This window comes from Protopterus annectens, chromosome 1.part2 (assembly GCF_019279795.1).
Source record: "Protopterus annectens isolate FY-2018-M chromosome 1.part2, PAN1.0, whole genome shotgun sequence".
Lineage (NCBI taxonomy): Eukaryota > Metazoa > Chordata > Ceratodontiformes > Protopteridae > Protopterus > Protopterus annectens.
Genome location: NC_056727.1, coordinates 397,334,278 through 397,360,461, shown reverse-complemented (window position 1 = coordinate 397,360,461; position 26,184 = coordinate 397,334,278). Strand labels below are relative to the sequence as shown.

The following is a 26,184-nucleotide window of genomic DNA, read 5'->3' as shown; positions in this document are numbered from 1 at the left end:
AATAGTTTCCAGGGTCCGTTGAGGCACCACCTTTGTGGAGAGGGACCACTGTTGCTGTACGCCACTCTTTGGGTACATATCCTGTAGTAAGGCTGAGATTGAACAGTAGTTTTATGTTTGGGTTTAGCTCTTCTTGGAGTTCATGTAAGACGCAGCCTGGGACACCGTCTGGTCCCATTGATGCTGTGTTTTTTGCTTTGGAGAGGGCGGCTCCCACCTGAGCATCTGAGATGTCGGGGGGGGGGCAGCACTCTGCTGGGATAGATATTTGCCCTTTTGGTTGGGAGGGGAGAAGTTTGCGCTGAACCTGTCAGCTAGGATGTTGGCAATGTCTGTGGGATCAGTGTATTTTTTGTCATTTTGGACTAATTCTGAGCATATCTGGGAATTCCCACCCAGGTTCCTAACATAACTAAAGAAAGCCTTGTGATTATCTTTAGTGTCCTGTGCAATTTTTCTCTCGAAGCTGGCCTTTGACGATTTTATGAGTGCCCTTAGTTTTTTGCTAATACTGATCAGAGACGCCTTCCCTTTTTGGGATTTTGCTCTATCATGTAGTAGCTTCCTCCTTCTATTGTATAGTTTGTTTATGGCTGGGGTCCACCAGACAGGTCGTCTGCCTTTGGAGGATTGGGAAAGACTAAACTGAAATAGATAAACGTTTGTTAGATTTTTTAATGAAGAACAAATTAGTTATGAAGTTTTTAATTATCTTTAAAAAGATTTAATGAAATTTGGTAAATTATATGGTGCATCAAAAAATCAAAAATGTGAATGTAGCCCCCATCATTGCTGACAACGGGGTGTGTAAAACAGATTTTTTTTTTTTTAATTTATACAAAGTATTAGTGATATGGTTAAGTTACTGGTGATAAACTTTTATCTGTAGGAAATATAAAATTTTAAAATCTCTCTTTTTTAGGAATGATTTCATTTTTAAATTACTTAAATTGTTTATTGAATGCTTTAGTGCATTATTTAGACTTTCAATGTCTTCTGAATGAATTGAGAATATATGATGTTAAATGAGTAGAATGACAAATGATTATGGTTGATATAACATTGTTATATACTTATGTTCCCTGGGATACTGGTGTACAATATGTCAAAATTTTAAAAATATATATGCAAATATGATGAATGCACAGATAAATGTGAGTTTTTCTTAAGATACTTTTGACCGTTTTATATATTTTGTAACAAATTGTATCACTAGATAGACAAGAGGGGGCTGGAATTTATGGAGGAAAACTGGCAAAGAAAACAAAGTATTGGGAGCAAATAACAGAGATGGAAAGGTAATACAATGGGAAGAGGCCAAGAATGTATTTGGACTGCAGGTTAGAGATTGCCTTACCTATCAAGGATTAATATCAGGGTATAGGCAAAGAGAAAGAAATAGGGGGGTCCTAAATGAAAGACCAGCACTGGTAGAGTTTTTAGTAGAGTCCAGAACAGAAGCTGCCATTAAAAAAGGAATAATTAGTAGCGCATATAAAATATTTCATGATTACTGTAAGAATCACTCAGAAAAGGCTAGAAAGGATTGGGAAGAGAGAGATGAGATAAGCAATTCATAAAGAAACAATGGGAGAATATATGTATGTCTCCCAAATATGCAAAAAATTCTAAAAGATTTAGGATTTTTTGCTTGGAAATGTTTACATAGATATTTTTATACTCCAAGTAGACTCCAGAGAATTTCTCCTCAGGTAGCAAATGTTGGAGTTGTGAAGGGGAAGTAAGGGGTACTTAGAAACACATTTTCTGGGGGTGTGGTGGGTTGGTGGAATTTAAGGATCCCCTGTGGGATGTACTGTCAGAGATGCTGGGTGGGTGGATTGGTGTGATGAGGGAGATGAGTTTTCTTTGCTATGATATAGAATTGGCATTGTTTGTACATTGTAAGGCTTTGCTCTGTCTAATTGTGGTTACTGCCAGAAAAGCAATTACTAGAAAATGGAAATCAAAATCTAAACCAACTATATTGTAAGTAGTGAATATAGTAAGAGAGATAAAACAACTGAAATTGAGATATTTAGAAAATATTAAGAACAAACTACATAGAAAAAATGGGAATTGTGGGAACAATACATACAGGGGAAGAATGAGGTTTAAAAGAAGGCAGGACTTAAATGAGCTATGTAATGTTTGACTGAAAATGATTGGGTAGATTATAAGTGATGTATAAAGTATGCAACTCTCTTAATTTCTCCAAATCTTTTGGGTTTCTAATACCATGATGGGAATGGACCCCATTCCTAAGACAATGTGTAATTAAAGTTTATGAAATTAGTATTGTTTCAATCTTTGACATCAGCCAGAAGTGCAAAGTTCCCAGTAATGACTCCTCCTGCAGTTTGTACTGAGTTGCATGTATTGGTAACATATCTAAATATGATTGTAGAATCTTTTTTATAAGACCTGTTGTTACTAATATTGTAACTGTCTGGGTTTCTTTCTTCCATGTTGCTCTCATTTCCGCCTGCAAATCCTGATATTTTATTACTTTGTCTCTATGTACGCAAGGCACTGTAGTCACTGGGTGTGGAGATTTTAGTGATCAATGCTACTTTACACTTCTTTTCATAGATCACTATTATCCAGTTTTCTAGCATCTATCTTTTGAACTATTGGTAATGGGTGAAACCATGTGATGTAGACTTCATCATTTTCTATGATGCTTTGCGGCTCATATTTCCAGTGTTTTTCAGTCACTTCAATACCATAATGTTTGCACAATCCACAGTGCAACAGTCTTGACACATTATCATACATTTCAGTATATAGTTCTTCTGCCATTAGCATGTCACAACCAGCAACGAGGTGCACAATTCTGTTTTACAAAACCTACGTTTATCCATTTCTCCCACATGTTCCATGGACTTTGTAAACCAACGTATACATAGCCCACTATCTTGGGCCGGTTCCCTATGAAACCATCGAATTTACACTACATCGAAAATGAGAAGATCGGGACTTCGAAATTGAAATTGCAAACCATCGAAAACAGAAATCGTCGACTTCCAAAGCGTCGAAAATGAAGGTAGGTGAAGTGTGCGTTAGTGTCGGAGCTTGGGCTAGGGGTGGGTAAGTGAGTTAGGGTTAGGGTGCAGGTAGGTGAAGTGTGTGTTAGTGTCGGAGCTTGGGCTAGGGGTGGGTAAGTGAGTTAGGGTTAGGGTGCAGGTAGGTGAAGTGTGCGATAGTGTCGGATCTTGGGCTAGGGGTGGGTAAGTGAGTTAGGGTTAGGGTGCAGGTAGGTGAAGTGTGCGATAGTGTCGGATCTTGGGCTAGGGGTGGGTAAGTGAGTTAGGGTTAGGTGCAGGTAGGTGAAGTGTGTGTTAGTGTCGGAGCTTGGGCTAGGGGTGGGTAAGTGAGTTAGGGTTAGGGTGCAGGTAGGTGAAGTGTGCGATAGTGTCGGACCTTAGGGTTAGGGTTTGGGTCAGGGCTAGTGTGTATGCTATGTAGTGTAGTATAACTGTATTTATAACTTCTCTCCTGTATGTTCTGCACTTTCCATGAAGTCGATGTTTTACATGTCGACGATTTCTGTTTTCGCTGTTATGTACTTTCGATGGTCTAGTCTCGATGTAGTCATTCTCAATGTAGTGTAAATTCGATGGTTTCATAGGGAACCCTTGGGCCACCAATATTAACCTTTCGTCTCTTGGTTTGAATTGAACTCTTCTTCGCCATTCCTGCATTCGTTCCTAATCAACTAGAGGATCTTTATTATGCATTTTCCACATTTCTTGCCTTATCATCTGGTCCTTCACCTTATATTCTTTCTTTTGTTTTTGCACATTCAGTTGCTACCTGATTTTTATCTACTGGTTTGATTTCCATTCCTCCTTGATGCTGATATTCTTCTGCTAGACTAAGCAGGGAAGTGAACTTAGATTTATTCTTTTCATGTTTCAGAACTTTCACTACATTTGGGTCTTGTGAAGTAAGCAGATATGTGTGTAGTCCTACGATTGCAGATCTATACATGTAATCAATTTCAAGGAGGCCTATACCTCCTTCGGAACAGGGAATATATAATTTTGGTATGCACTGATTTTTATAAATCATTAGGTGAGGATAAAACATCCTTCTTATTTTTCTGTCTAATCTATCCAACAGTTTGATTACTTTTGTATAAATGTGAATTTGTCTATGTCACAAGTGATAATTCAGTAAAGGTGTTTAAAAAACATATTAATGGGGTTGTGGTTGGAGGGTGTTGCAACTTCAAGTTTTATTAATTTGGTTTTACTGTGGGGGGGAACTGAGATTCTTGCATATTTCCTACATTTTTGATATGTGCCCCTTTTTAAACATTATATTGATAATCTGATTTTTATATAAAATGGTGATGGTTTTTTGAATGATAACAGCACAAGCAAGTAATGATGGAATAAGTTTTAAATTTTTGGATATCACAATCACTATGAATATTCATTCTAATAATTTTGACAACAGCTTGCTCAGGAAGGCAATGTTTTGAACAACTATCTCTATTTCATCAGTTTATATTCAGTGAAAATGAAAATTACTATGATAAAGGGTGAGTTTGCTAGACTTTCTAGAATGCATACTCAAATAAATAACCAGATGTTGGAAATACATTTACTTACTTTCTTAGTTACTATGGCTATTTCTCTAACTATTGATAATGTTCTAATAAAGAAAGCTATCAGCCATAATTATTCAAGGTAATAGTGATATGATTGAAGTCATTGGTGATAAACTTTTATCAATAATAAATATGCAAATTTAAAAGCTCTCTCTTTTTAGAAATTATTTCAGCAGCAGTTTTCCTGTAGTTGACAGACCTAAAGGCACATATCCATGCAGGGAATTTAAATATTGTAAATTTAGTAATAGTGGTCCTGCTTTATATTTGGATCATTTGAGTAAGACTTAAAACTACACAGATACCTTGATATCCACCTGTGCTATTTACTCACTCTATATACTAAACCCACATCTAATGTACTCCTCTCTGTCACATCTCAACATGTCTACCAAAACTCACAAACCAATATCTAACACCCCTGTAACAGGAACTACTCTGAATAAGCTAACACTTCTACTTTCTATTTCTCTGGCCCTCACACTACCATACTGCCTATCCTGTTATGAATCGAATTTCTTGCATTTGTACATAAGCCATTAAACATATCATCTGACTTGGGAATTGTTTTATTTTTTGACTTCCAAATGTTATGTTCTGTATCACCTATTCTGATGTGTTCAGTGATAGCATACATTTTTTTCTTAATCAAAATTATATGAACCCATTCCTTTGATCTTCATTATGTATTTATTCATTTATTTATTAAAATGCCTGCCATATATCTCTGTTTAGTAGATATAAAATATATGTGATTGTCCCAGTTTACTGTGATATTAGTTATTGATGCATTCTGCTGTTATTTTCTTTTACTGCTTTCAACATAATTTTCAATTTTCCTTGGCATATTGCATAGTTTTTATTATTTACTTAGTTACTGGCTGGGAAAGTGAACTTGCCAGTATCGAAAAGTTTTAGCCATGGCCTAGGCCACAAGTGCAAGAATTAATTTACTATATGTGGACACTTCAGGGTGATATTATTTTTTCCAGCTATGGTATGTGCATGTGTTTGCTGGCAGGTATGTGGTGTATGCCTTAAAAGAACTCTACTCATCCATAAGCTCAACCTGGAGTTTATCTTTAAGGACATGAACTTGGATTTTAATATATATTCCTTACTAATAAGTAATCTTTTCAATCCAGGATTGCACCATAATCTGCATAGTTTTTTGAAAAACATGAAAATGTACTGAGAAATTATTTTTATAAAGAAAACAGATTTTACATATATTAATTTATGAAAAGAAAACACTATGGCTTTAAAAGACATGAAGGACTTGTGCATTATAAAATCTGATAAAGGGAATGGAATTTTTAATTGATTGTAATGATTATGTTTCAGCTAGGGAAACGATTTTGCCTAAAACGTTGAATTATAAATTTATCAACTCTGGGTATATTTTGAAAGACTAAACTGAAATAGATAAAAGTTTGTTACATTTTTTAATGAAGAACAAATTAGTTATGAAGTTTTTAATTATCTTTAAAAAGATTTAATGACATTTGGTAAATTATATGGTACGTCAAATAAATCACAAATGTGAATGTAGCCCCCATCATTGTTGACAACAGGGTGTGTAAAACAGATTTTATTTTTAATTTATACAAAGTATTAGCGATATGGTTAAGTTACTGGTGATAAACTTTTATCTGTAGGAAATATAACATTTTAAAATCTCTCTTTTTTAGGAATGGTTTCATTTTTAAATTACTTAAATTGTTTATTGAATGCTTTAGTGCAGAATTTAGACTCTTATATAAAAGATTTGCAAGGTCTTCTGAATGAATTGAGAATATATGATGTTAAATGAGTAGAATGACCAATTATTATGATTGATATAACATTGTTATATACTTATGTTCCCTGGGATATTAATATACAATATGTCAGGTTTTTAAAAAATATATATGCAAATATGATGAAGAAAAATGTGTGTTTTTCTTATGATACTTTTGACAGTTTTATATATTTTGTAACAAATTGTATCACTAGATAGGCAAGAGGGGGCTGGAATTTATGGAGGAAAACTGGCAAAGAAAACAAAGTATTGGGAGGAAATAGAGATGGAAAGGTAATACAATGGGAAGAGGCCAAGAATTTATTTGGACTGCAGGTTAGAAATTGCCTTACCTATCAAGGATTGATATCAGGGTATAGCAAAGAGAAATAAATATGGGGTACTAAATATAAGACCAGCACTGGTAGAGTTTTTAGTAGAATCTAGAACAGAAGCTGCCATAAAAAAGGAATAATTAGTACAGCATATAAACTATTTCATGATTACTATAAGAATCAATCAGAAAAGGCCAGAAAGGATTAGGAAGAGAGAGATGAGATAAGCAATTCACAAAGAAACAATGGGAGGATATATGTATGTCTCCCAAATATGCAAACAATTCTGAAAGATTTAGGATTTTTGCTTGGAAATGTTTACATAGATATTTTTATACTCCAAGTAGACTCCAGAGAATTTCTCCTCAGGTAGCAAATGTTGGAGTTATGAAGGGGAAGTAAGCGGTACTTGGAAACACATTTTCTGGGAGTGTGGTGGCTTGGTGGAATTTAAGGATTCCCTGTGGGATGTATTGTCAGAGATGCTGGGTGGGTAGATTGGTGTGATGAGGGAGATGAGTTTTCTTTGATATGATACAGAATTGGCATTGTTTGTACATTGTAAGGCTTTACTGTGTCTAATTTTGGTGACTGCCAGAAAAGCAATTACTAGAAAATGGAAATCAAAATCTAAACCAACTATATTGTAAGTAGCGAATATATTAAGAGAGATAAAACAACTGAAATTGAGCTCTTTAGAAAAGATTAAGAGCAAACTACATAGAAAAAAATGGGAATTGTGGGAACAATACATACAGGGGAAGCATGAGGTTTAAAAGAAGGCAGGACTTAAATGAGCTATGTAATGTTTGACTGAAAATGATTGGGTAGATTATAAGTGATGTATAAAGTTTGCAACTCTCTTAATTTCTCCAAATCTTTTGGGTTTCTAATACCATGATGGGAATGGACCCCATTCCTAGGTCAATGTGTGATTAAAGTTTATGAAATTAGTATTGTTTCAATCTTTGACATCAGCCAGAAGTGCTAAGTTCCCAGTAATGACTCCTTCTGTAGTTTGCACTGAGTTGCATGTATTGGTAACATATCTAAATATGATTGTAGATTCTTTTTTATAAGACCTGTTGTTACTAATATTGTAACTGTCTGGGTTTCTTTCTTCCATGTTGCTCTCGTTTCTGCCTGCAAATCCTGATATTTTATTACTTTGTCTCTCTCTGTACGCAAGGCACTGTAGTCACTGGGTGTGGAGATTTTAGTGATCAATGCTACTTTACACTTCTTTCATAGATCACTATTATCCAGTTTTCTAGCATCTATCTTTTGAACTGGTGGTAATGGGTGAAACCATGTGATGTAGACTTCATCATTTTCTATGATGCTTTGTGGCTCATATTTCCAGTGTTTTTCTGTCACTTCAATACCATAATGTTTGCACAATCCACAGTGCAACAGTCTTGACACATTATCATACATTTCAGTATATAGTCCTTCTGCCATTAGTATGTCACAACCAGCAACGAGGTGCACAATTCTGTTTTACAAAACCTACATTTATCCATTTCTCCCACATGTTCCATGGACTTTGTAAACCAACGTATACATAGCCCACTATCTTGGGCCACCAATATTAACCTTTCATCTCTTGGTTTGAATTGAACTCTTCATCGCCATTCCTGCGTTCATTCCTAATCAACAAGAGGATCTTTATTGTGCATTTTCCACATTTCTTGCCTTATCATCTGGTCCTTCACCTTATATTCTTTCTTTTGTTTTTGCACATTCAGTTGCTACCTGATTTTTATCTACTGGTTTGATTTCCATTCCTCCTTGATGCTGATATTCTTCTGCTAGACTAAGCAGGGAAGTGAACTTAGATTTATTCTTTTCATGTTTCAGAACTTTCACTACATTTGGGTCTTGTGAAGTAAGCAGCTATGTGTAGTCCTACGATTGCAGATCTATACATGTAATCAATTTCAAGGAGGCCTATACCTCCTTCGGAACAGGGAATATATAATTTTGGTATGCACTGATTTTTATAAATCATTAGGTGAGGATAAAGCATCCTTCTTATTTTTCTGTCTAATCTATCCAACAGTTTGATTACTTTTGTATAAATGTGAATTTGTCTATGTCACAAGTGATAATTCAGTAAAGGTGTTTAAAAAACATATTAATGGGGTTGTGGTTGGAGGGTGTTGCAATCCCAAGTTTTATTAATTTGGTTTTACTGTGGGGGGAACTGAGATTCTTGCATATTTCCTACATTTTTGATATGTGCCCCTTTTTAAACATTATATTGATAATCTGATTTTTATATAAAATGGTGATGATTTTTTTAAATGATAATAGCGCAAGCAAGTAATGATGAAATAAGTTTTAAATTTTTGGATATCACAATCACTATGAATATTCATTCTAATAATTTTGACAACAGCTTGCTCAGGAAGGCAATGTTTTGAACAACTATCTCTATTTCAACAGTTTATATTCAATGAGAATGAAAATTACTATGATAAAGGGTAAGTTTTCTAGACCTTCTAGAATGCATACTCAAATAAATAACCAGATGTTGGAAATACATTTACTTACTTCCTTAGTTACTATGGCTATTTCTCTAACAATTGATAATGTTCTAATAAAGAAAGCTATCAGCCGTAATTATTCAAGGTAATAGTGATATGATTGAAGTCATTGGTGATAAACTTTTATCAATAAGAAATATGCAAATTTAAAAGCTCTCTGTTTTTAGAAATTATTTCAGTAGCAGTTTTCCTGTAGTTGACAGACCTAAAGGCACATATCCATGCAGGGAATTTAAATATTGTAAATTTAGTAATAGTGGTCCTGCTTTATATTTGGATCGTTTGAGTAAGACTTTTGGTGTTAACGTGCATTATACTTATAAACATTGTAGGGTGGTATATGTTGCAAAATATTTATCATGTTTTACTTTTTATGTAGGAAGAACTTTAAGAAAGTTTGGCACATCATATATACCATGTGTATGATATAAATAATAAAAAAGATTTGTCTAATGCATTAGCAAAACATAGCATGGGCTATAAAGATTTCAAAAGGCCTCTTTGTTTATTATTACTCATATGAGCATTGATTTAAAGGGAGAAGGCTGCAATAATGTTCTTGAAGTGAAAGAACTGAAATGGCAACTATTATTGGTAGCTAATAAACCTCCTGGTATCAATGAAGTTATTAATTTTAAATTTATACTACCATTAGTATCGATTAAGGCATGCTTCATTGGAATCAATGTTGGTAAGGCTTAGAAGGCACTTTTCAGTAGAGATTGCATATCCCAGTCACTGAGAGTCACCAATATCATTGTACCAGCCTTGAAAATTTCTGTCAAAGACTGATGAAAATAACATGATGAATTTGGATATATTCACTTTTTCTGTTGCATTCCATACAGATTCCTGTTCTGAAGGCAAATTGTATTTTTCAGTGTTCTCCTTTCTAAATTAATACAATTTTTTAATCAGGTAATAATCCCTATTAGTCAATTTTCCCCTGACCCACAATTGCTCCAACATAAGTTAGACCATGTTAACAACTGGTACAAGGACAGTGGTCTCAAATTAAGTGCACAAAAATGCAATATAGCTCAGTTTGGAAATCAAACCATTTTCACATACCACATAGGTGCTACACTCCCCCAAAAGGTTGTCATAAGGGATCTTGACACCTTGCTGATAATTCCTTATTTTTTTACCATTATGTCTCCATAGTAGTTTGGAAAGTCTTCTGTCTAGCACAGCTGAAATTCAAGGGCATCTATTCCAGATCCAGAGAAGTCTTAATTCCCCTTTATTCATACCTCCTCAGACCCATTATTGAATATAATGCCCTATTTGCCATGTATTTGTCTTAATATGTCACTCAACTTGAGAGACCTAAGAAAATCATAGCTGAAAAGATCAGACGCCTCAAAAATATTAGTTATCAGGACAGCCTGGCATCCATTTCTCTCTACATTCTGTCTCTTATAGACTGTTCCATGGAGATATGTGTCTAGACCTTTGAACCATGAAAATGAAACCTTCTTTGAATTCATATTCCTTCATAGAACAAATGGCTCCTCAAATGCCTTTTTAAAGGAAATAAACCTTCATCAAGAGATAAATAAGACACATTGGCATGATGGCTTAATATCACAGTGTACCTCCACCTTGGGAGCAAATGTCCACTGCATGTTTAGCCAAGTAACATCCCTTCCCCTTCAAAGTAAATCTAGCTAACTGGATGGGCAGCCTCAGATTCTATCCTGGTCTATAGTGCATGGTCCAAGGAATGATGAATGTGGATTATTAGCTAGACTTGTAATGGTCTGCAGACTGCTTGCCTAGTATTTATCTGTGAGCCTTTGTCTACCTCGTTGTTTATATGTAGTGATGGAAATTATGTGATGAGCTTCAGTATGTTCCTTAACAATGTGTATACTGGCTTCCGGAGTCCATGCTGTTTACTAGTTTCCCCTATTTCAGCCCTATGTAAGAGTACACTATTTATCTTGGATTTTACTGTAATTAATACCAACTTCACATCAACACTTCCATACATTAAGTCTAACTAACAAATGTGTAGTATGATTTATCCACCTTTATTTTATGTACTGAAGATGTTAGGTCATTGTCATTATCATCAATACCTTTTTTCAGTTTTTGCATGGGGTTGAAATTCCACATCAACATTAGTCAATGCGATTCAAAAACAAGCCAAAGCTCAGATAAATGGGCAAAACAATCAAAAAAGAACCATAAATGAAAAGAATGCTGATCAAATTATCTGCCAATGAAATTGAACACCTCCATCTCACTTTTATTAGAGACTTCTTCAGAATACTTTTTCTATCATATTCTGAAGAAATCACTAATAGAAGTGAGATATAAGTGCTCAATTTCACTATTAGCTATTTGGTCATACTTCTTTTTGTTTTTTAGTCAGTGTGACCAATTTGGCTTGAGACAGTGTTTCCCTTGCTGGCTATTGAAAAATGATGGCCAGACATTTGCATTCATTTATTTTCTCTAACTTTTTATTTCTTATAAAAACTTGATAAATCCTTTTTCCCAATTAAGTGTCATAAATTTAATTTTTGTGATATTTATATTTATGCCACACTTTGATATATATATTTCAATATTTATTAATTTCATATGTATATTTCTATATATTCATTAATTGTCTTTTAAAGTTCCCAGGTCAAAATGACCAAATTCTGTGCAAGATACTGCTCTTATCCTACCTTTGGGATATCAATGCATTTTTATCCATAACCTCATTTCATAAATCCAAGAATAGGCAAGAGACTAGGAAACAGCTGTGTCTCCCATCTTTTTGTACTGGTGGATATATTTGCTGGATCACTTTTATTTCCTTTCTTAACTGTTGGTATTATAATCCCTACCCTCATTTCCATAAAGTTTCTTACATAATATCTAAAATGATAGCATAGTATACCCCCCTTTTATTTCTTGCATTTGTACATAAGCCATTAAGCATATCATCTGACTTGGGAATTGTTTTATTTTTTGACTTCCAAATGTTATGTTCTGTATCACCTATTCTGATGTGTTCAGGGATAGCATACATTTTTTTCTTAATCAAAATTATATTAACCCATTCCTTTGATCATCATTATGTATTTATTCATTTATTTATTAAAATGCCTGCCATATATCTCTGTTTAGTAGATATAAAATATATGTGATTGTCCCAATTTACTGTGATATTAGTTACTGATGCATTCTGCTGTTATTTTCTTTTACTGCTTTCAGCATAATTTTCAATTTTCCTTGGCATATTACATAGTTTTTATTATTTACTTAGTTACTGGCAGGGAAAGTGAACTTGCCAGTATGGAAAAGTTTTAGCCATGGCCTAGGCCACAAGTGCAAGAATTAATTTACTATATGTGGACACTTCAGGGTAGCTAATCAACTAGCATATTTTTGAGATGTGGGTGGAAACAAAAAGTACCTAGAAAAAAATTCATACAGACATAGGGAGAGCATGCACATTACACACAGACACTGTCCAAACCCTAGATTTTGAATCAGTGAAGTCCAGATCTTAACTACTAAGCCACTGTCCTACCCCCCCCCCATTGCTGCCTCTTTGAAAATGATGTCCAGATATTTGCGTCCATTTAATGTCTCTAACTTTTCATTTCTCAAAGAGTTGCTCTCAGTCTGAGGCTGCCCTGATTCTAAAAGACTTGCTCTCAGTGTAAATGACTTATATCAGTGTACGGTCTATCTATAAATAGGCTTGCTACATGGACCAGATTCCAAAACACCTGCTCTCAGAGTAAGCGGTCACTTGCACTAATAGCAAGTCTTTTGGAATTTGGCCCTCTGACTTAAGAAATAGCTTTTCCTGAATAGGCTACAAGAAGCCCATCTGAACTACCTGCACTATTACTAGTTGTCTCTAATCTAATAGTATCCAGATAGTCCTCCATATCTCCAGAATGATCTGCTTTTAATGAATTAACATAAAAATGTTTAATTTATTTGGTATTCTTCAACAGAATATTTTGTCTCCTATAGCTAATTTTGATTTTTGCTTATCCATATGACTTTCTATTATTTGTGTCACTATTTACTGAATTAAAATTTTCTTTTTATATCTTCCCAATATTCCTTTAGTATGCCATTTGTCTTTGTTTTGATAAAGCATTTTTTTTGCTGTGACATGAAAGTGCTCAACTATTTAGGAATAACACACATTTTTTTTTTTGTGAAGACAAGTGGAAAAGTTCCTTTGCTTCTTAGTTTTAAAGAAGACAGGACACACCCATTTATACTTCTTCCTCTGTCCCAACGTCCTATGCTCATGGATCCTGGTATCAACCTAAGGTCTTAAGAACTTAGGTAAAGAAGGTCTACATGGAGTGGGGTAAGCAATCCCACTGTGGCTTTCACAGCCACATTAAAGACTGCACAAAGCACTTCTAGACCTTCTGCACTGTGCATCAGGGGGTACCTGTGGAAGGCAGGATCAAGGAAAGAGAATTTTTTTGTTTTAATCTGAAAATTATTTTACAATGCACTTAAATAATTTAATATAATAGCAAAAACCTGCAAAAAATTATACATGAATCTTTAAAGTAGAATGTCACAGTGAAGTGATCATTACTGAAAGCACAAAAATATTGCTATAGAAATATTTTACTGATATATGAAAAAGAAAGGGTAAAATGTGTATTAAAAATTCACTCATCCAACCTCTTATTCTTAGTCTGATCGGCTCCCCATGCAAGAAACACTGACCAGATGCAGCCATACTGAAAGACTGCAGTGATCAATCACTGCTTCCTTGCCTCATTCTCCAGCTTCCGAGGCACCACCACTGTGCATCTATATATATGTGTGTGTCTGTATGTGTATGTGTGTGTGCGTGTATGTGTGTGTGTGTGTGTGTGTGTGTGTGTATGTGTGCAAGTGTATTTGTGCATGCACACATATGTGCTTGAGAATTTATGTATTAAATGAACACCAACATTGAATCTATAGAACATTGTGTCATATTATGCTGAGACTAAAAACATAAATAAAATAGCAAAAATGCAAAATGTTGTAAGTACAAAGAGCTGTCTGTAGAATCATTACAAAAATCTAATGCATACTTCTTTTTCAGGGGAGCACTACCTCCTGCATCACTGAAATTTGAAGTCTATGTCCCATGCACATGTATTCTATAAGTATGCTACCTCCAGAAGTGCATATGCATGGAGATAAGAGAAAGCATTAAAGAAGAAGAAAAAAAATGCACTTTTTCTCTTGAAGCTGAGTGGTCCAACCTTGGTGACAGCACCCAATGCAGTTGCTGTCAATTCCACAGCTGATGCAATGCAACATCAGCATTTCAAGTCTTTCCTTTTGCATCTAAATCTACATCTATAGCTATATCTATGTCTCTGTTTATGTCAATATCTATAGCTATTGAAAGAGAAATAGGGAAAGACTTTCTCTCTCTCTCTCTCTCTCTATATATATATATATTTAAAATATATGTTAACGAACTGGAGTGCTCTAACCACAATTTTGCTTCATCGATAAGTAGAGTGTCACAAAATGCTTTTGGGATACATAAGGGTTGCTTTGTCATGGCATGATAAAGAGAAACAAATGTAGTTGTGGTGATGTGACATACTTGGTTCTGCAGTTAGGTTTGCTGTCATGCTTTCCGAAGAGCGAAAGTGAGAATGAGTTGTAAGACATTTTATTCACATGATGCAAATGCTTATTATTGATGGAGTCTTTTAAAGAATCTCATATAGATGAATCACAGATCATGGGAAAATTCACTAAATTTAAATGAAACCTAAGTTTGTAGAATCACAAGTTATGGAAATGTTCATAAAGACCATATATACCATTTTTAAGGGGGGAAATCCATTTGTACCCTTCTCTCATACATATACTTCCTCTATAGTTGCTCAATATTAGAGAAAAAGAAAAATATCACATACAGTGAATCATTGTTGGTGCACAAAAACAAGCTACCCCAAGAGAGATTATCTCTACATTTCTACAGTTTTCTATGACCTGGGATTCCACAAAATTTGTGCTTAGTAAAGAAATTAGTTTTCAAAAGATTTTTATGAATGATTTATGATTCAGCTAAATGAGATTCAGCAAAATACACAGGAGCCATATTATCTATCTATCTTTCTATGTGTGTGTGTGTGTGTGTGTGTGTGTGTGTGTGTGTGTGTGTGTGTGTCTCTGTGTGTGTTTATATATACATATCTTACATAAGCACGCTTAATACACACACACACACACACACACACACACATCGCATAAAGTTAGTAATGTGGCACTTTGTTTCTTAAATTGCTTTGAAGTATACTTGTAAAGCTAATAGAAAAACTCAGGATTGCTCAGAGTGAGAATCAATGCATGACAAATATACTTTTCCAACTAACACCTGTGTTAGCTGACTATTATTAAACATAGCCTCTTCAGAGTTAGGTACTGCTTTAGAACACACACATACCGCACAAAATAATATATGGGATTCATAACTAATGCTTCTTTCTTATGTAATACAACTTCAAATAACCTCCTTCTCACATTCTCAGAGTCTACAATCATTATACTTCTTTATGATACTACAAGGTTAGAGAAGAGCTTATACTTGCTATATTAATCCCTTATATACTTTATTACTTGTTCTCGCACTGGAGTCAGAGCACATTTTCCCATTTCCTATTTTCTACTTTACAGATATTTTTCTAATCTTGTACCTTCTTGGGAGGTTGGCTTAATGGTAAGGTGTTTACCTTATAGACATGAGGTGCAGGGTTTGATTCTTACATGGGGTAATTGGCTAGGCTTAAAATGTCCCACAAGGCCAGTTAGCCTAGTACTAATCTATGATCTGTGACATATACAATTGTTAATTGCATCTGTTCCAGAAACAGTACCTTAGCTTATTGAATTCTCAATAACTCGCTCACAACATTCCATTGTACTGAATAAAAAAAATGAACCACTACTTGTAAAATATAGTACCAGACATTTCCAAGAAACTCTGCAGCAAAATTAATGACAGCCTGAGTATATTCATGCCCAGCACTTACTTCCTTATGTCGCTTACTGGTATTTGGTATAATAAACTTTACTACAAGGTGCACTATCTCTTTCAGCCCCTATGCTATTATAATTATTACCCTTTATTTTCTTAACAAGCAGAATGCCCACTGTTAACATGGCTCTGGACAGTTCATTCAGAAATCAGTATTTTTAGCCTTCTGTATAACTATGAGTTTAAGTCATTAGCTCTGTGACAATAGCACTGAATTTTAAATACTGTTTTAGCAATAATATTTTAGGTTAAATTGAGGGATACTAAAAATATCTTGAGACTTATTTGTGTCACTGGTGATATGGTCCGGCTTACCTTTACTCTATTTGTCTATATCTTGGTGATTCTGAAAACACCAGTCTCAGCTGTTAAACTGAACAAGATAGACATTCAATACATATTATTTAAGAAGGTTTACCATTAGCTTCATAAATCTGTATAGCAGTACTACAACCCTCATCCTATTGTATAGCAATTATACCACCTAGAAGTGTCAGTTTTCATCAGCTACAGAAAGGTGGATGTGTATATTCCTTACTTAGCATTTGCACACAATGCAATTAATACAGATTAAATGTTAACTACTGCTAGATACATACAACAAATGATAGGAAATGGTACTATTAGGATGGAGTTAGAACACTGAGGTCCCGACCAATACATTTTTAATCTTGCAATACTTTTCATCTTGCCACTGTAGGCTTACAAACACTGATGCTCTGTGACAGACCTGGGTATGCAGGGCAGAAATGAGGAATAACCAATAATAAGGCTAAGTAAGATATGTTGATTTACAAAGCCCAGGATATAATTATTTTGGGAACAAAACATTTTGGCAGCAAACAGAACCGTTACATGTTTAAAATACATTTTACAGTTTTATTTCTTGTTTTTGTGTACTAGATGTAGTGTCCTCCTTTCTCTGCAAGAAAATGAATTTTTCTATAGTTATTTTGCAGGCAACAAGGTACTGTGATTTTGTTAATAATGAAGTAAATTAATTCTGATTTAGAATTTACAGATATGTTACTTCAGGGGTGTAACCAGAATGTTTATTTTGTATGCATACCTAATGTTACTGACACTATCCCCACCTATCATTTAAAAATATGTACTCAACCCTCGAATTTTGTCCCTATACAAATAGAAACATTTTCAACAATTGCCATTTACAGCCACAAAAATTTCTATTTTTAGAGGTGCATGCCTATCACAGTGCCTCTACCACCCACCTATCATTTAAAAATGTACTCTGCCTTTAAAATGCTGCCCCTATACACATAGGAAAATACAGATATTTTCAACCGATAACAATTATAACCATAAAATTGCTATTTCAGAGGTGTGTTCTTACCACACACGCATTATTTTGTATTATATACTGTATACATTAGTTTAGACAGTTCTAAACATTCTGTGCACTTTGATTAATAAAGTTTTGAAGAGATAATCAGAAAAAATATATATAATTTGAGTACACTAAGTATGCCTAGATAAACCTCTGCTTACAGTGTCAGGTTAAAATGGCAGGGTCTTCAACTGACTTCTGCATCACAGAAATATATGCTACTCGTGCAATTTTAAAATGATAGCTGTCTCTCTTTAGAGCTTTACTCTCAAAATTTATATAATCTGTTATTTCAGTCTGTTTGTGGAACTGGATACTATCTGTGTACTGTCACTCTATAGTACACCACACCTTTGCATGTATTATTGCTGTATGTATTTGGAAATTAACTGTAACCTGTGTGTAAGGAGAGCAAAAGTCTTAACCAGGAACATTAACCATGAATTGTCGAACCAGTGACGAGATACAGGGAAGAATTGTCTTTTGATATTTTAAAAAAACACCCTCACTTAAACATCACATTACAGGCTGTAGTCTATAAAACAAAATTACACCGTACAGCACTTGGACACCTGGCAGTATATGCAATAAAAATATTAACTGATGTGCTTGTTTCAGTATTTTGTTTATCTGAAAAATGCTGCATGCATAAGGTAATGTACATGGAGTCCATCTGGGGAGCAGCTTCACACTATTTGTCCAGTAAGGACTTGGGGCATTGTCATTGAAATGTAGAACTGTAGCAAAACTGTTCTGTCAAGACCCCACTTTAGCTTTTCGGGTTGATGGTAAATTTTAAGTGTATGACTGTACGGGGCCCACTGTCACAATAGAAGCAAGCGGTTTTATTTTAAAAAGTTCCATCAACAAATAATATATGTCTTATGTATATATTGATTTTGCACGTATTTGTTATCCATCCCTTGGAGCTGTACGTGATTCTTTTATAACTGCAATTGCTTGTGAAACGCATGCTAGGTCCTTCATAAGTGCCAATATCTGCCACAATTTGGGAGCTTTGGGTGATATTGGTGAACAGTCCATACTGTCTGCCTGTAAAACTATTTGGTGTAAATATTAAGTTTTTTTTTTTTTTTTGGGGGGGGGCTGACCTTCACGCTTCTCGCACGTTTTTAAGAGGGCGTATAACAAAAAGAATAAATTGCACACGATTGGTAGCAGTCAACTAGAAGATGTTCGTGGATTTCCCCAAATATGCAGACAAGAGTGTTATTTACATACTTTCAGCCAGCCTACCTGTGTTTCATACTGTACTTGTATTTCCTCCCTTCTCAAAACTCCAGTGCTAGTCTAGAACAGATCAGGGCTAGTTTGTTTATAATGGGCCACTATTACATACCTTTCAACTGTTCAGAATTTTGCAGAATTATAGATTTTTGTCGCATAATTTAGGTCTGCTCCACGTAGAATTTGTGTTTTCTTGGCAAATCAGTGAGGATTGACGCTACTAAATAATAACAGACATTTGAGTTTCAAACTTCATATCTTACAGAAAATGCATGCTAATGCAAAACCTGCTATTCTACTGTCCTAAGTTTGTTAGGGCACTATTTAGAAGCTGTCCGTGATTCTGGGCCTTTGCTATGCGTGTTTCCCCATGTTGCAAGTACCCACACAACTCCCACCAAAATACCACAAGAAAACACGCTTCTTGTTTTGTTTGATCTTCTGCAAAAAAAATCCAGTTTTTAAATTGTTAGATGCAAATGTACTGGAGAAATCCTTTGAAATATGCCCAGGTAATTCACATTAAACAGTCCATCCGTGTTGCTATCGTCAGAAAATCCGCACAATTCCCTACAATTGCAGTAATGAGATAACCTTCAAGTACCACAAGTTTTGCAGAAATATTATCGTTTTCATTGTTGAAAATTGAGTCTTTTTTGGCTTTCCCTTTCAGAATTTACGGCAATGCATTAAATAAGTGATGAGCATGTTTTAAACAGAATTGAATAACTCTTTTATAAGGTGCAGACTGCAGTCAATGTTGTAATATATATACACACACACACACACACACACACACACACACACACACACACACAAAGAGAGAGAGAGAATGCTTATTGCGCAAGTTTAAATGTTCTACCACCTTTCCCGGAGTTGCTTAAAAATCATAAATGATTACAGAAATTTCTGATTTTTTTTCAGAACTTGACATACCTACTTATGATGCTAGTAGAAGATATTGTCAAGTCCGTTGCTTTAATATTCAAAGTAGGTTTTGCAATAAAAATACAGGTTTGGGGGACACAAACATTCCAAAATCAAAGACAGCAGAAAGCTGTGAAGCTGCAGTTTAATGTAAAAAAAATCCACATCTGCTAGTCCCTGGCTGAATTGTCCTTTAGTACCTGCATTTGCAATAATTTGCAAGATTTTTGTACTCAGTGTTGGTCCTGAAGACGGGGGTGAGGTACAATTGTTCCTTAACATACCACTCAGCTTCTGAATATTAAAAATAATGTTGCTGGCCTTTGAAAATCGCAGCAAAGAACCCAAAGAAATGAATGCCTTTAGATACTAGATCTCATGTAGTCAGTGACGAGGAATTTTTGTATAGGCTTATTTTTCTCATTTAATAATGTGTATTATTCTTGAAAGTCAATAAATCTAAGAGGAGCGAGGCAAAGATCAAAATCCAAGGACAAAAATCATAGCATTATACCTACATCTTAGTAGTTTTATTTATCTTTTATTAACCGGGTTAGTCCTATTAGGCTAGCAGCCTCTTTTCGGGGGGGGGGGGGGGGGCAAGCTGGTCTTCATACTTAAGAAGATTCCTTAATAAACAAGGGTAACAAAAATTCATAACTCTAAAAGTTAGTTATTTGAACCCGAACAACTGCATTATTTATGTGATTTCAAACTGCATCGATCTACCCCCCTTCTTTTGTCAGTAATAAACATACCTTCAACGGCATCCTTAAAGTACGTTGATTCCGAAGAGTCGTAGACCAGCTGTATTTTGTTGGATTTCCATGAAGCTGTCTGCAGTGTTGATGAGTTATGGACCTCCTGCAAAATAAAATCGCTCATTTAATCACCCTGGCATAACACCATGCAAGAATATTGGTGCTGATGTAACTGTTCCAACTGTGCATGTGTGTGTGTGTGTGTGTGTGCGCGTGTAATTTGGGGGGCTTTCCTCCTCACAACCGAACCATACCTCTCAACAACAGAGACCCACACGGTCATACCGATAATACTATTCACCCCTCAGTCAGTGCAAAAACCTAAGATAAAGAGTTACGTTTGCATTTTACACATGCATGTGTTCATAAATAATACGCATGTAATATTTCGAAATAAAGAACTTCTGCATGATGTGTTTGATTCAGTTATTTAGTATTTCAAGTGAGTACTGCAGATTTGGAAATAGGTGTATGGTTCTCAAGAAAATGTGTATGAAGTGAAGTAAATCTGAAAACAGAAGGGCTACGACATTCTTGATTGTAATTGAGAGCTGCAACAAACTACACACACACACAGACACACACTCAACTCACGTACATAGCTATATATAATTCTGCGTGTGTGTGTGTGTGTGGGGGGGGGGGTGGCTATGTATGCACACATTTAATTGTAATTTAAGTTGCATTTACTAAACAGGATGACAAATAAAAAGCATGACTTCATTTTCTGTGGGATACTGTAAATTGAATGCAGCGTTTTGCAGTGCGAGCCAAGGGTGTACCAGGCAGACATACACTTTGTACTCTGCCGAGTGCATTTTTTTGAGCATTATAGCAACATGGCAATTTTCAAGTCATATTATGTCTACAACTGTCTAATGAATGCCTTTAGCAACATATGAAATATTGCTAATCTAAAAACGATATTTTTCATAGTTTTGGGAGGAACCGCTGAAATGGTACTTACATTTACTAAGTGCCTGGGGGCAGCACTTTTGAGAGATGTGCCCATTTTTAAGTGATACGTGTTCAAGGGGTAGTACTAAGAGCATGTGAGTACAAAATGGAATTTGCTTGCTACACTCTTGGTGCGAGCACTTTCAGATTTGCGTAAAATTGGTATTAAACAAATTGCTGACACTCCCACTACTCTTACTGGGCATTTTCGGAGTACTTACTTGAAGGGTTAGATGTTGTTGTCTGGCTTTATTTTGCTTATTTCTGCGTTCTCAAACGGAAGAAAGTTTTAAAGAATTTTCAAGTGCAATAAATAATGCTGTGGTCACAAAGAAAGGCGTCTAATGATTTTAAATATGCCTCTGTACCTCTTGTGGCAGTTACTGTCATTTCCATTGAAATTAGACTAATTAATAGTTGTAATTGTTACCTTCACAAAGAATAAGCGTAATGTGTAGGCTGCGTTGAACCAGGAGACCTGCAACTCCGATTCTGTACTGCCGCATCTCCCCTTTACTTCTGCTTTCCGAGGGATCCTTATATCCGCTTGCTCTGTAATCAACTGAAGAAATAACATCGTTTACTTACACATTTCACAAAGGTGATCAAAGCAAATCCACAATATTATAGTGACACTAAACGGAAAGCTGATTCCAGGCAGCCTCAAGTGACATCAATAAGCAGACCAGGTAAGAAGAATACTCTGCAGACATGGATCACCACTGCCACCCCAAAAATATAGTGTTCAGGATCAGTCTGGTTATACTTTATTAAATAAGGTTTAGCTTAATGCAAACTTGGAATAGAGGTGAGGCCTAAGTATGGCCAGAGTACTCGAGTATAAGTTGATTGCTAGCTGGCAGTTGCCCGATAATTGCATGCCTTACTGCGGTCTAAATTCGTCATACAAAACGGTGTCTCGTTCAGAATGGTCAAAGCATGATTTTTGCTTGGATCTTTACGTACACCATAATCTAACCAGAATGTCTGGCTTAATTTAAACTCCATGTACACTTCTCAAACTGTTTTAACTGGATGATACTTTGTAGGCAAAGACTGAACATTTCACAATGCTGAGGCTGCAGGAATTATTAATTCAGAATCCACATGGCTTGATTAGTTTGGGTTTCAGGTATTACCTAGAGAGGCATAGTATTTGACCCACAGGATAATAGAAAACGACATCCCAGTAATAATTTCCTGACCCAAAAGCTGCTTTCAGTCAGTTTTGCTTTTGTACGTTTGTAAGCGTCTTCAAAGGAGCAAGAAATTCGGTGGAAAGGTAAAGTGCATGTAATTAACAGACCTACACTACTTCATACATTTACTTTATGCTTTATAAATAAGAGATTCGAAAACCACTGCGTATTCCTACAATATGCTAGAGCTTTAAGGCAGTATGTACTTCTGCCTAGTGGAAGCTGCTATGCCCCACTGCCCATCATCATTATCATCATCACCTCACTACATGCTGCCTTTGTGTCATGCAGTACTCACATCCACGCTGTTGCTGGCAAACACGTCGTAGGGGACAATCACTCTAGCAGCAAACTCGGCCATCAAGCAAGTGGAGCCGTTTTCATTGACCACAAATATACCCTTCTCTGGATTAGGAGAGAGGCCCGAGAGATTCTCTGCTTCTAGTTCGGCCACTGTCTGAGCCAGCGTATCTGTGGAACAAAACATAGTAATTTGTTGTCAATATAAAAAGGGCTTTTCTAATTTGCACTTGTTACCAGAGATCGGTTTCAAGCGCGGGTATGCCTCATCAAGCGCGGGTATGCCTCACTCACACAAGTTATTGCTTCTACTTATTTGGAACTGTCAGATCCCATCTCAACGTAGACAGCTGCATGGTACCACAATTAAACGTTACATTATCTCAAAATTTGGGACCACATACAAAGTAATATTGTTCCCTTCATATCAAAACAGCAGGTAAGGTGCAGAACTGATGCCAGGTTACTCAGAATCGCTTACAAGAAGGTACTATACAGCCATAGCTTCAGCAGAAACCATGCAGACTTCTTTGGTTAGGTATAACTACATCTGTACTCTACTGGCCCTTGATACTACAAAATATATCTGTAACTCACAACAACTTTCAACCCACGTTTTAGTGAAACTCAGATACTATCATATTAGACCGCATACTTAATTTACTTACTTAAAAAGAAGAGGAAGGACAGTAAGAACGGGGTGCTGTTGTGGCGTCTCCTGCTTAGGAATTCCATGCTGGCTCTGTTCCTCGACTTTCTGGTTGCCTGTTCAGTCTCTGGCTCCCCGAGTCCCATTGACAACCTAAAATCAATGCAACAACTAGTAGCGGCAGCAGCAGCTGTGACTAAATCTCAGCCCTGACTGCAAAACGTGGGGGTGGTGGCTACTCACGCTGAACTGGATCTGCAGTACTTGCTGTGGAAGACAAGTAGGAAAAGTACCCTACGATCATTTACGCACAGTGCCAACAAAGGCACCCACTGAGACTGTTAACTTAACTGTCAAGAGGAAGATGTATCAGTCTTTAGAGCTGTAGGAGGAAATACTGCAGAGAGAGATGCAGCACTACAGAAATATAATAGCAGTTTGGTGCTGATCACAGCATCCGAGGTTCTTCAGAAGGGTGATAGTTGTTACAACAGATTACATCTGCAACTGCAGATATGGTGTGTGGGAAGGCTAGGTGTAACACTCATCATATGTCAAATTTAACTACATTTGTGGCTTCTTTTAGGAAATGGGCTATTGCCCCGACCTAAGCGGACCACAGTGATTTTACTCAAGGTATGCAGCCGCAGGGCAATATGTTTTATTGCCCGGCTGTACTGAAGGCAATAGTCACAAATCTTTGTTTCTCTATGTAGGCAGGCTGTAGCAGCAGCTAAGTGACTCTTTTGTCTGTATAAAGCAGGAATTTTAAAAGTACTCCCTAGGAACAGGGATCTTCATCTACTGCAGTTGCAGCTTTGGATTTATCAGAACTGGAAAAACACGTCTAAGTGTCGTCGTAGGAGCAGGAAGGAACACTAGCAAGAACGTCTATTATTTCCTTCTATCGTGGGGGTGGGTGGCGGATTTGTGGAATGGAATAACGCATAGCTTCAGAGAATATCTAAGCGTGTGTGCGTGTGCGCGCGGGGGGGGGGGGCACGCGTGGGACACTACAAATGCAAACTGCAGTCTCTCCGCCTGGATTTTGCAGAAGATCGAGTCACTACATTTAGAAGGGAAGCACACCACATCCCTGGTAATCAAGGGGAAATACCATTTACGTGCCAGCTCCGAATTCTTCTGAACATCTCTTAACAGACAACTTGTCGGTGATACAGCAGCTGGGCTTGCTGGTGCGTGAAACTCCAAACTCAGAAGCAGAGATAGTGGAGACGTGAATGGAGGGATGGATAAACGCACTAAGTCGTGCTTTCCAAAGCTATTCCCTTCCCAGTGTGTAAGGGACCAGATCTGCCATTCTTGTGAATTAGTAACTATGAAACACCGCTTGATAAGTGTTTCGGTCATTTTTACCCCTTAGATTTACACGTCAGAGAACAGTGCCTCCCCCGCAGACTACAACGTCACACTGTCCAGAAAAATGACAACATTGGTTCAAACGTTTCAATAAAATAAGTAAATAGTATTGGTGATATGTACTCATTTTTGCTAGATTGTCATAGGGTTTTCATTTTTTTCGGTAAATACGTACATTTCACGTATAATAATCTCACTTCTATCACGCTTCTGTGATTTCTGTCTAACATTATCAGCACTTTGCAAAAGTCCTTGCCCAATATAAAGTGAGATGTTTTACTTTAAGTCAAAGGTCTTTGCGAGAGAATAATAATTATCATGTCAACAGTGATTTTGGGATTATCAGATGTGATCCTATACCCTGCGTTCACACCCTTCCTTCCCACATCAAAAGGGAAGGAAGAACACGCATGGGTGCTCCTTCTGAAGTCCTATAGACAGTGAGACACACTGCAAGTTCACTGTTCCATAACAATCCACCCTGGAAGGGAATAACTGTGTCCATCTTAAACCTCTTCCCAACCAAGTAACGGGTCCAGATCAGGTATTCTGTGCAACCGAAGATGCGATTCGCTTGCTTAGAAACTCTCTCTTAAAATAAGCTGCAAGCCATCTTTACTGTCAGGATTCACGCCACTTTAATTCTCATCATAAAACAAAACAACATCAGATACTAAACGATTGCTATAAATATTTGCAGACAAGACTGTTTCAGCATCGTTGTTTTCATTGCAACCTCTCTCTCTTTTCCACCATCAGCTTGAAAACAATCAGCCAGAGAAAGTGACAGTAGACAGACTGCCTTGAAAGAAAATGTTATGAAGCCTGGGCGCCCCTTTGTGTTTTTAACAAAAATGATCCAACCCTTCCTCCAGCTCAGCTTTCTATTTTATTTTCTCTCTGTGACTGGAAATTAGCAAAAAGTATTTGTTCACGACGTACTTTGCGGTTTATTTTATTTTGTGAAATGTTTGCCCTTTTATTGGGACCCCAGAGTGTGAAAAGATGTTCCTGTAGTGTAAACTGGCGTTGACATAGCTGGCGTCTGTATGTAGTCAGACGTAGCAAAGCACAACTCCTTGCACAACTCCTTGCACAAG

At 36.3% G+C, this 26,184-nt stretch overlaps 1 protein-coding gene across 1 annotated transcript in view; it reads right to left on the bottom strand.

Moving 5' to 3' along the window:
* Nucleotides 1-25,314, bottom strand: part of LAMP5 (lysosomal associated membrane protein family member 5) — a 243,507-nt gene extending 218,193 nt beyond the window's left edge. Inside the window, exons 1-4 of the mRNA XM_044056616.1 lie at nt 23,724-25,314; nt 23,054-23,226; nt 21,987-22,118; nt 20,597-20,702 (exon numbers count right to left, since the gene is read on the bottom strand). Of these exons, the coding sequence (XP_043912551.1) occupies nt 20,597-20,702; nt 21,987-22,118; nt 23,054-23,226; nt 23,724-23,850 (538 nt within the window). The 5' untranslated portion in view covers nt 23,851-25,314. The remainder of the gene's footprint in view (nt 1-20,596; nt 20,703-21,986; nt 22,119-23,053; nt 23,227-23,723) is intronic.
* Nucleotides 25,315-26,184: the final 870 nt, after the last annotated feature.